Here is a 12,978-nt window from a genome sequence, read left to right as displayed (position 1 = left end):
CAGCCCTACTTCCCCATGGTTTATGACTCGTATAACCCAGAAATGCCTCTCCGAAAACAGGCACAATGATCCCAAAATGAAGACATACAGAACATTAGTTGTTAACTACATACACCTGGCAGAAACTCGATGTTAATACATGCAATTAGGAGGATTGCAACAGAGAACTAAACTGGGCTGGAGGTCTGGGAATATATACGTGCACGCAGGCGTTGCATTGTGAATACAAATCTCACATTGTATGTTATTCATCCAAATACAACTGTGTTTTGAGGCAGCCTGCATTCCCAAGGTGTAGGAATTAACAAGGTCTCGAGCAGACATCAATGAAAACACCCAAAAATCTTCCAGCCACTACTGAGTGGAACATTCCTGTCAGAGAGACAGATAGCTCCCTGTTTATTCCATTTGTGTGTGTGTGTGTGTGTGTGTGTGTGTGTGTGTGTGTGTGTGTGTGTGTGTGTGTGTGTGTGTGTGTGTGTGTGTGTGTGTGTGTGTGTGTGTGTGTGTAGGAAGCAGGACCACGAAGGGATGCGGTTACCGCTATCTAGAGGCATTAACAGGTCTGACATTACGATTTCATGGTTGGTTGGGTGGTGCATTTGTTTGTGTGCGTGTGCGTGTGTGTGTGTGTGTGTGCTCCCCAGCAAGAGGCGAGAGCGGTGTTCCGGTCGGTTGAAGAAAGAGATACAGGAGGATTATTCCCTCTCTCCCTACTCAGTGCTCCCATTCACACCAAAAAGATACAGCAAGACAAACAGAACAGCAATTATATGCAATCTACTGTCACGCACACACGCACGCACACACACACACACACACACACACACACACACACACACACACACACACACACACACACACACACACACACACACACACACACACACACACACACACACACACACACACACACACACACACACACACACCTACCACAGGCATGTGTGAAGTCAATCAAGCACAACTTTACCTGAGCTGAACAAAAAAAAAAATGTGATCCAGGTAAAAACTTTCCTTGTCCAAACAAACACATTCACAGGCACTCAAATGTATATATACACAAACACACACAATATGCACAAACATCTGCAAATAAGAAAATACACGCAAGCATATGCACACTTCCCCACGTTATAATGCAGGACGTCACAATGTCTATTCAGAAATAACCTTCATGTGACAGATGGGACGAGACGTGGCACTGGGCCTGATCAGAGCTACACACAAACACACACGTAGAAGAACACATACGCACACACGCACACCCTTGTGACCTGTGCACACGACTCCATCGGCTGATGGTAATTGACCAGGCGAGAGTCTAAATTCTTGTATTTGTGTTTGTGTGTCTGCGTGCTGTGTGTCTGACAGTCTTCACTTCCACATTAATATTAACTGACACTTTAATTTGAACGGGAAATAGAGCATTTTACCGGCGGTTTGTCTGAGTGCCGGGAGGCTGGGATGGCTGTGTGACCTTTGCCTGTGTTTGCGTGTGTGTGTGTTTGTCCATCAGCCGGCTTGTGTGTCCCTCTCTCTGCTTCCTCTTTGCCTGCTTTTTTCCTTCCCATGCTGCCTTGGGAACCTTCTCTGTGATCTGGTCTCTTTATCGCTCTGCAATACTTACTTTTCTGTGTAACTGAGGCAATTTCCGTCAATCTAACCACTTCATTTAGATTAAAAAAAACAATCTCTCATACTTCCTGTCTTTGTTTCCATCAAATTAAGCCGGACCATTCTACCATATGACCACTTAATTACAACAGAATGTTTCCATTGTAATCTCCTGCTCCCTCACATCTTTCATCATCTCCTGAATCACAGCAGGATGAACACTCTTCTCCCTTTTCTCGTCTTTTCGGTACTTGAGGAGATGCGGCTCTGATTGCTCCCTCTCATCCCTCCCGTCTCCCAATCAGAAGAGCGAGGCCGGTGAAGGGGTGGAAGGATTATTTTGGGGGTTACATAATTAACGACCCATAACAAGCCTGAAGCAGAGCACTTTGACACGTCCCGCTCTCTGAAGAATATGACTATTGATACAAACTGTAAGGCACAGACACAAACGCACCGATTCCCAAATAAACTCCGGACAAATGACAAGTGATTGTTGACCAGATATGACACAAAACCTCATCGAGAAGGTCGGGGACTCGTCCCTGAAAGCAACAGCATCATGTCTTCTCCCAACAGTCACAATTAAGTTTAGAAACCCAAAAAATAAGTTTAAGTTGTATGAACTTAATTATTTTTGTTATGGCCATGAAGGTTACTTTGGAAGGCACTAACAGATGACCTACTTATATGAGGACTTGTTTTGTAGATGCGAGGTGTATGTGGTATATTCACGGCTGGAGATAATGATAAAAGAGTACAGAGAGCTTATTATCTCGCTGCAACAAAGACTAATTAGCAAGACATCAAGGCACATAAGTGTGAGCTTCCTTGCATGCCGGTGTACATGTATGTTTACCGTGCTGATGTTGTTCTGAAGCACAAAACACACACAAAAAAACAGCTGTTTGCCGATGGTCGGATGCATGCGCGATTGTGAAACATGTAGGCCGTGTGCGTTCGTAGTAGCTTGATTTGTTCAAGCAACAGTGATGCTGGGATTTGAGATCCAACAGTGATTAATCCCAGAGTTAATCAGCTTGATGGCTGGAGGCTGTCAGACTAATAACCAGACGCTTTCATAACTCAACACACTCCTCATGCCCTAAACACACACACACACACACTTTTTAAACTCTCAGAATTCTCTTAGGGCTACTAGGTGTACTAGAGAACACATCAGACATTATGTAAAAACAAAAGTGCAAAGCCTTCATTTTGAAAAGGTGAGGCCCCGATCCCCATGCTCATCAACTCTACTCAGCGGGTCCATTTCCTACACGGAGCGATAAACACAGAGGGGACTTTTCAATCAGCCTGCAACAGACGAACCCCACATGCAGCGGAAAAGCACATCAAGTGTAGTGAGGTAATATCTGGGCTAAAAACACAGAAGAAAACTAGCTGCGCTATGAGCTTCTTGAAAAAAAAAAGATGAAATGATAATAAAGAACCAAAAAAATAAAAATCTATAGTAGTAGCTAATTACTGCGGATTAAGAATTGGAGCAAATCATGAATTAAACAAGGTACCAAATTGTGAAGTGACTCATCATGTTGATTGATTCATGTTGAGTGTGCAATGAAAAAAAAAAAAATAAATAAATGTAACAGCACGGAAAGCAATTAGGAGAATTGAGTTCTTTCTTAACGGTCACCAGCTGATCCCGGAGTCTCCCAAACCCCCTGCCCGGTTCCATCTGCAATGTAATCCTCTTAATTGCTGGACTGTGCCCCTGTTTTTAAAGTCACGCGACTGTCGATAACCCAGCAGTTAGACGGGTAATCATTTGACTACAGCGTATTAGTAGGGAGCTTTGAATGGATTATATAATGAGTTTGATACATGTGAAAGCTAATTAAAAAGATTCGAAACAGATAACAGCCTTAGAAATCTTCCCTGACCCCATATGCATATTAAGTGGACTCACACTGGGCCCTGACCACTGACATGATTAAACTACTATCATCACACACAGCCACTGGTCTGCCTGGCGAGCACAAAGGATAAAAGGTGTGACCGATAGAGAGAGCGACTGTCGGAGGTATCTCTTTGCCATTAAGTCTTAACTCTTAGGCTTGACAGCTTCATTTGCTGAGCAGAGGCATTATCTTTTCGAAACCAAAATGCATACGCAATCATATGCTGACACACTGAAAGTCTCTTCCACATATACACATGCTTCGTCAAACACACACACACAGCCATCTTTCTGTAACTGTACACACACACATACACAGCTGCAGTTTTTATGAACTCAGCTTGTGGACAATTGCCTCGTCGTCGTCCCCCTGTTCATCCATCTCTTGACTTCTTATCCTCTAAGAGGATTTGATTAGATGCACAGATTAGACCAAATGCTATTTTCATTTAGAAATGAGGAGGATACAGGATGCATGAGAGCCAGGCTGTCTCAGCCCCGATGAAAGCTATTTCAATGCATTCCTTTGACTGATGACAGTTCTGTTGATGGAATTAAATCACCTCACTGATATTACGCATATAGCACAAGTTACAGTGCAGAGCAGCTATTCAACCACGACCTGTAGATGTGGCTGTGTCCTTGTGTGTGACTCATGAAGAAGAAAGGGAGAAACCATGACGTAATGCCATATAACAATGTCTAAAGTAAACACACAATAGAAGAGCTTTAACACATCTGACTCACGCTAAACTATTTGTGTTATTAACTTCATTAACAGCTAAACATTACTTTAGATCAGTGCAGCCTTCAAATTCCCCAAAACCCACATTCACCTGAACTCCAGCTGGTACTTAGGAGTCCGAGCACTAACTGGAAAAAGCGCAGTACGTGTGTATATATGCATGCATGTCAATGATGAATACTGCTTATTGTCTGGTGCTGACAGATTTTGAAGGAAAAAAAGGATAAGAGGGAAAGACAAAGCAAAAGCCATTACATCTAGAGAGACAAAGCATGATTGGATGAGCAGCCGTTATTCAGGTACAATAATGGGGCTTTGAGCGATGTCATGCATGTAATAGTAGTACTTTAGAATCAGTACCAGGAAAAGAACTACTGAAAGACAAAGATTTCTCAGAACTGAGCAACTACTTCAACAGAGAGTGCGTATACACATCAGTCATGCACGGTATATCATCAAAGAACACATTACAGGTCAAAAAACAGTGGCGACAGGAGAGGAAAAAGACATAAAAGAGGAAAAAAATGATGAAAAACCAAAACTCATATGGTGAGTGTGTATGTTTGTGAGATCACTGATCAAAAAAAGATGAATAGCGATTTGAATGAATTCAAGTCCCATCTTGATTTTGTATGAAAATATAAATATGCTCCATTTGCCTTCTAAGTGAAGCTGAACCCTTGACATCGGCCATCACGAGAGACAGAAAGCCTTGGCCTGACGTGTCCCCTCCTCCCTCCAGCCGTAATGGCTTAATGACTACCATTAAGGCTGTTTTGACAGAAAATGACTTGGCAACTGTCTTTTAATGGTGGGAGGCCGTCCGCCCACTTGGTTCCAGGCCGCTGTAGAGGCTGACCGCAAACTTTATTATCGTCATTCATTGGTTATCCGCATTCATCCAAATTAGTTATTTTCTAGCAGAAATACACATTCGCAGGTCGTGGAAGGGCCATCACTTTTTCGGGGGGGGGGGGGGGGGGTTTTGCCATCATTTACATTTCAAAGAAAATCTTTGAAGGATCGTGACGCTACAAATTTCAATTTGGGTTTGTACTCCGAAAAAGCCAACCTCAGGCACAGTTTCCCTACAGGCAAATGAAATGCCTTGATTTTCCTCAACAGATCTGACACAACTTAAATCTCCACCAGCATAATGTCAGCTCGCACACTGTGAAGCACTTCTGCTGGCTTCTCTTTTTAAAACGGCATCTTAGAAGCCGACGTGTTAACCTGCAGTGAGGGAGCACAATTTGTCAGCATTAACTTGCAGAAGTTTGGGGGGGGGGGGGGGGTGTTGATGTGTCAGCTACAGCTTAGATGTGGGACTTCTCTACACAATGCTCTGCATGTATCTGACAAACAAAATATCCCACTTATGATTTTAACCGTGGAAAAATAAAATACCCCGGTACTGACAAACACAGGGTATCTATTACATATTTATCTAGCAATTTGGTAGTAGTTTTTGGTAATCTTTAGTTTTCCTGCATCCCTCTCATACCGCCCTCTATTTGATTACATGCTGCTGTTGTCTGTGTTGCTGCCGGTACTCATAAAGCCTGGCTTTGATTGATCACCTGCATCTCCCCCTCTCTGTAGTCCATTACTTATGGTAATGTCAGGTTAAATACATCTAAACTTGCTGGTGATTGATTTACGCATCCCCATCCATAAAAATTCTCTTAATTTTTAGCCTCCTCCCCTTCCTCGCTATTTCCCCCTCCCGTCTCCAACCCTCCCTGTGTAACGTATAACGTTTGGGGGTTGGGAGCAATGGGGCTGTAAGGGAGGCCTGGCTGCTGACCGAGCTCAGGACCGGAGGGTCAGACAATGAGTGCGCTGTGGAACACAGTAGGCCAAACAAGCTCAAACTCATACTCAGACAGAGATACACGACTAGTTTTATTTTGAAAATTCAATGACAAAAAGAATACATGTACATGCTCGCAGACACACACACACACACACACACAACACATACATGTTTGTTCTAATGTACTAGTGAGGACCTCATCTTCAGCGCTCCATACCTGCAGACTCTTGAATCTAATCTTAAATGTAATCCTAGATCTGACTTTAACTGTGCGGCTTCTTTTTCCATCAGTTAATATTAGAGAACAATTGCTGTTGATTGAGCATTATATATTGTAGTAATGTGAGTCATGCAGTGTGTGATTACAATATTCTACCTTCCCTTGTTTATGTTTTGACTGGCTGAGATCCTCCACGCAATTTGTTACGATACAAAAACAAAAGTTATATTATTGTCGTTTTGCAATTTATTCATCGTGCTACTTGGGAATGAACAATAAAAGCACAAACTCTGGACTTTTAACACTTTACAAACAAACAATTTAAAAGGAGTGTGGTTGTTTTGCAGAGAATCCGATAAAGTCAGCATCATTGAGCCATTTCCTCAGCTGGTGCCATTACAATAAATGGTTTTGACTTTAACAACGTGGCCCGTTTGACTCAGCAAACATAATAAACATGTTTGATTAATAGCTAAATATGCAGAGCCTCTGAACGCAGTAAATGTGCCGTTTTTAGTGGATCTGCACAGTCATCATACACACTCACATTATAGGAAGTTCGGCTGTAAACTCAAGGACAAGGAGAAGTTGGCCCAACTGAAAAGGGGAGAATGGGCCGAAATGACGTCCTGTTGCAAATATGTCCTCACCTCCGATGTCCACAACCTAAAATAGCTGTTACCACGATAGAAGTGCAAAAGCATGCACGTAGGGAGACAAACCCAGGCACACATGACATCGCATTCACACCCTGACAAAACACACACACACACACACACACACACACACACAAACCCATGCTCACACTCAGCGTGTTAATGTGAAAGCCTCAACACTTCAGGGACTCAGTGAACTCCAGATCCATCTCCGTCCTGACAGCAGTCCTCCATTAGCCACACACACACACACACACACATGCTATTCAATAAACAGTGTGCACAGAGGAAGACATAAATGAAAACACAAATTAGCACATACAAATTTGAACACGAGGCACACTTACCTGTCTCTATCTCCAGCGGTGTTGCTGTAAAGGTGATTGGCAGCTCCATCAGCACATGCCCTCAAGAGAGCTACGGAGAGATAGACAGAGAGATACTTCAGCCTGTGTCACTGAAGGCAATTTGTTTTATATAAATAGTACACCTTACGTTCACTGGAGACACATTTCTGCCTTTACATGAGTCACTGTTCCATATAACCCAGTTCAAACTGGTGTAAACAATGTGTAGTACCACAATAAACCATGTCTCCGCTTGTGCAGAGGTGAGTTTACAGGTGGGCGTGTCCCCTCTACTTTAGGATGTTTTGATTGCCGTTCCTATATAGGTGGGTGCTCCACCTTGGACGGAGTCTAACTGGGGTCATAAAAGTGTCTCTCCACACTTCACTTACATCAATTTGACCTCCTCACATTCAGAAAGCCTCAGAGTAACAGCATGCACCACGTATGATTATTCCTCCCAGGAGTGAGATACAGAGATGACACATACTACTTGGCATTGGGCACCATATACTTTGTGAAGCAAAGGATTAGGAATTGTGACCTGCCATTTATGAGTCTGAGTTGTACAGGGTACAAGGATTTTCAAAGGAATCATTCTCCGATAGGACCTTGTGTATCTCTCTTTATACTGAGGTGCGCTTTCATTTCAAACGGTGTCCGGGGTTTTTGTGAGGACGACGACTACAGCTTCTGTAGCCTGCTGGCTGGATTGGCTGGAGATTTGTTTAGTTGACATATAATAAAAGTGAAGTTATTATACACTGATCCTGAGTTTCATAGCGGTGTGAACAGCACACCATCGCTCCACAAAAAACCATAGTGAAAATGTTTGCATCTGACGTCAGAGTGCTGAACCCACAAGAACAAATTCATAGAAAAAGGAAAAATTTAACAAACATGTTTCTGGACACCTGCGTCAGTAATACCTGCGTCAGTAATACCAAGGCTTTTGTTTAACAAAAACCTTGGTATTACATCAATCACTGCAGGTCCAAATGAGTTTTAAAAGAAAACTACTTTTCTGCTGTATAAAATATAACAAATGACACCGCTACACAGACAAGTAAATTGGTTTTGACCCTTTAAAGGCAATGTGTGTGAAAGAGCACTTATCTTTTCTGATTTTAAAAACAGTCAAATGAGGTGGTTATTTGCCATTCTTAAAATGGTATTCAAGCTGCACTAAACTAGATGCAAATGTATGCTCTTTCATGGCCATTATTTTATTCAAATTGAACAGGCAGCCTATTATTTTTTTTAAGAGTTTGTGGCTCTTGTGTTGCACACGAGGGAGAAACTTCAAAGTATCAGCTGTCGTTTTCTCCTTGCACCTCGCTCAAAACTAACTAAAGCCTGCACCAAAGAGGCGACGGGCAACTGGCGTACACAAGGTGTCTGTCTCATCTGCTTTCTTTCCAAAAATGCATCCATTCTTTAAACTCATCCTTTAGTGTGCACATAACTCATTTGTTTGGCTGAACAAAAACAGTACAGTCATACAATAGGATAGACTATACATCACAGCCGTCTCTTACAAATGGGAATTGTGCAAGCAAGCAAGCACACATTCCTGTAGGTTTACTTTGTACTTGAGCAGCATATTTCTACTGGATACGTTTTTGTTACCGTGTTAACTGTCCAGAGCTGGAAAATTGTGTCTTGCAGCGCTCAATGTATTTGTTAATTGGAGAATGCAAGCCTTAGTCAAGGGGCACAAATCCAGTTAAAAGGCACCCGGTGACATCCTTTTGGTTCTTCACCTTTATTTTTTTTATTGAGGCGAGACGTGACATGTATGACAAGATGAAACAGAATTTAATACATTGGCTGACATGACGGGGCAAAAACAAAACACTATCAACGAGACAGTGGTACCTACAGTATTACCTACCTCACACTCCAGGGTAAAATAATCAAGACTTTCTACTTGTGATACCTGCACATCACAGACATTAATTAAATATTAAAGTTTACACTGTAACAACGAGACATCACAGTCCTCAAAATATAGGCGTGCGGGTACAAAGCATACCGAGTTACACCTACATACTGTAAATCCACAAACACACACACACACACGCACACACACACAAAGACTTAAGTAGATGCGATTAGCAGAGTTAAATGGAGTTGGGGGGGGGGGGTCCTCAATCTAACTTTCCTTGTCTGGAGTGCTTAAAAAGTGGGAGAATGCAGACGCATTCGTATTGATGTAAATAAGACACTCGAGGCAGTGCTTTATTCATAACCCTCACCACCTGCTGTTGACGTTTCACGTCAAGAAATGATTGGAATGTAAATGACTCATTATCTCTGAGAGAGTGCAAAGGCTGAGAAACTTTTCAAACAGAGAAACTCTTCTTTAAGCCTGCTGGTGCCAGACTGTGAAGATATCAGTCATTATCTGTGTGTGCACACACACAAACACACACAAGCACACACACAAGCACACACACACACACACACACACAATCATTTTCAGACTTAAGGTTCTAGTACAGTTACTTCTGTCTGTCAATCATTTAGTCAGCTCTGTTTGCATGGCATGCCATTAAAATACACACACACAACTCTGAGAGGTTTAAAGTGATTCTACAAAGTGCGGCTTTCAGGTGCCAACATCAAAACAACTTTTAAAAACTATCTGACATTTGTATCATTTCCCATTATATGCATGTTCTCACCATATTTGTGCCTCATATCCATCCGTAACGCTTTCAAACTGTGGTGTAATAAAAAAAGGGCCCTCAGGCAGATCTCATAAATATCAATGAGGGATCGTTTTTCAATATCTTGTTTACATTAAAACCTCTTTTGAAATAATTTAACGCCGTTAATTTATCATTACGTTTACTTTATGCCAGGGTTTCCCACAGCACTTACAGTGCAGCCTCCCTCCTCTGCTGACATAAATAAATGCCTCTGCTAATGTCGGAAGAATGACATGACAAGTTTATAAATGATGTTAGCCTCGTTAGGCTTCAGAAAGTATGTGAGCAGTGGTGCTACAACATACAGCAAAGGCCATGGATTTAAACAGTTTAAAAGTGACGTTCACATTCAGTGTTTCTCAGAAAAGGGCATTGAGCGTATGCTTGTTTACACACTTGTTAGGCAATTTTTATTGTATTTATTGTAAATCCACGTTGCTAGCACTCTTCTTCATCACTGCATTAGTCGGAGCATTACTACACTTCTACCCTTGGTTTACACCGGCTGTAGTCTTCACTGTAATGGACATGCCTGTGGGAGCCTCTGTCTTTCTAGACATTACATTTGTCTTCATCACAGTGGCAAAAAGTGGGCGAAATGAGAGTTCAGAAAGATCATCTTTATCTGCACTGCATTCAGGCAGACAAATACAATTACTGTCATTCTCCCACTGAACACTTTGAATTGCCAGCAGTATGAAGTGCACCCCAATTGTGAGGACAACAGCGGCACTAACTCCATCTTCTCCTTCTCCTCAGAGTATACGAGTTTTAACGAACAAGCTCATCAGAAAATCACGTCGCTGCCTTATGAATTCTGCCGGTGATATTGTGAGCTGCGCAGGGACAGCGGCAGCGAGTGGAGATGACCTTGTAAATTAACTAGCCATAATAATCCCTCCCTGCTGGCTGCAGAACCAGCTCCTCCTGCCACTCATTCTGCTGGATGACAGATATGGTGGGCAGGAGATAATGCACTTCCACACACAGCACTAAACCTGTCATTTCAGTGATCTTCGCTCTTGCGTTTGATGCAGGAAAGATGCATGTTCATGCAGAAACACACACACACACACAGCTGTGGGATATATTCTATAGCAGGCCAGTATTGATGAGGTTAGTGGTGAGGATTAATACCTGTCAGGTTGGGGCTTTAGCGCTGTACAGGAGAGGGCAAACGGTCACAGGGGGCTGTGATAAGATTATTATCCTTATTATGATGCCTTGATGCCGCCCCCCCCCCCCGCCCTTCATCCATCAGTCCACCTCTTCCCCTCCACCTGTCCTCCTGTTTCCAGATCCACCCTGCTCTCTACTCTACACCTTGCCTCAAATTTGATTGATTTCCTGCACACATATATATCTCATTTTCTTTTTCTCTGGCTCCTCTCTGTTACTCTTTATTCTTATGCTCTATCCCACTCTTTATTATTCCAGGGGGCAACATTTCACTGGCTCTTTGACTCATTATTTTACCTTTCCACCAACAGTCTTACGGGAATTAGCTTTTTGGCTTTTCTGACGACCTCTATCCATTAATCCTCGCGAACAGCTTCTGTCTTTGAATTCTCGACGTACCCACTTACGCCGTCTGACACATGCTTTTAAATGCTGAAGTTCAGGAAGTGGGCATTTGCACGTCAACAAATCACCCAACCGGCCTTGATTGCACGGCTGATACTCGACTGGCTGCTGGGTGACGTTCATAAAAGCTGCTCCATATCAACAAATGATGAAATCCGGCACAGGCCGTGTTTCTTTCTCTTGTAGAGAGACACCTTCAGTGATTGCTATATTGATTGGCTTGTTTGTGTTGTTACACAGAAGTAAGTGAAGGACCTGCAAGTAGGTAAATGGGTGACTGATTGACTGAATGAAGAAGTGAGTGGGTGACTGATGGACTAGATGAGTGAGAGGGTGCGTGAGTGAGATAAGCAGCTTGATCCCACAGCACAACATCACACGTCACGTGTAAATGAGCTTCCCTTTGATCAGCGCTGCGCTCTCCCAGCCGGTATCGCTCCTTTCGCTCCCTGCTGCTCTACCTCTCCCACAGGTGATGAGGGGGGCCAGGGGCAGCACATCAGAGAACCTGAGAGTGCAGAGTGTGTGTGTGTGTGTGTGTGTGTGTGTGTGTGTGTGTGTGTGTGTGTGTAAGGGTGGAGACCTGGCTGCGATGCCTCCAGGTGAACAACCATCTGGAGAGTGACACACACTCAGACACGCTCACTGCGCACACTGACAAATCCGATAAACAACATTAAAAATACATGGCATATCAAGTGAGGAATGATAAAAGTCGCTAAAAGCGTGTTTACCATCACACTGCAAGAGATCTGAGATCTGCCATTCATGCATCATCATCACCATCATCATCGTCATCCTCCTGTCAAAAGTTTCTTCAAGTCCCATGTGCAAAACTTCCAAGAGCAAAGCTGATCAAGAAAGCTTCCCAATTTCTGAAATCCACACCACAGCATTGCTTGTGGCACTTAAGAAACCACCCAACATCCCTCTGAAACTTTAAAAAGTAGCCTTATATAAGAAGGAGCAAACACCATACGACGTTATCAAGCTGCACCGTGCTGTCAGCGTACAGCCGACATGTCTTTCTATCTCGCAGTGGTCGCAGAATGGTGCAGGAGGACGGTTCGATGCAATGCTGAACTTATGATTCTTGTTCCTGAACTACTGGCAAGTATTGACTGGGATGAGAAAAATAAAAAAATAAAAAATCAACAAAAAGGAATTGTAATAGCGCCACAATTTAAAATGTAATCACTGGAGTGTAACCGCATCAGTTAAAGTTTGCTGGTCTGGTCACATTTTGGATTCCAAAACAAGGGTATTAAATGAAAAACATCAATCTCTGAGCACTGCTGAGGGTCAGTTATAATCAACAGGGCGTAAAGAATGTATTACCAGACTAATATCTCCCCATG

General features: G+C 42.8%; 1 protein-coding gene across 4 annotated transcripts in view; it reads right to left on the bottom strand.

The window, feature by feature from the left end:
• The window catches only part of tpk1 (thiamin pyrophosphokinase 1), a 55,105-nt gene that overhangs the window by 32,925 nt on the left and 9,202 nt on the right, over positions 1 to 12,978 (bottom strand). For all 4 annotated transcript variants that reach the window (XM_079181609.1, XM_079181611.1, XM_079181608.1 and 1 more), the window contains one exon: positions 7,323 to 7,392. In XM_079181609.1, the coding sequence (XP_079037735.1) occupies positions 7,323 to 7,392 (70 nt within the window). The remainder of the gene's footprint in view (positions 1 to 7,322; positions 7,393 to 12,978) is intronic.

This window comes from Pholis gunnellus (genome assembly GCF_910591455.1).
Source record: "Pholis gunnellus genome assembly, chromosome: 20".
Lineage (NCBI taxonomy): Eukaryota > Metazoa > Chordata > Actinopteri > Perciformes > Pholidae > Pholis > Pholis gunnellus.
This window is presented reverse-complemented; position numbering and strand designations above follow the sequence as displayed.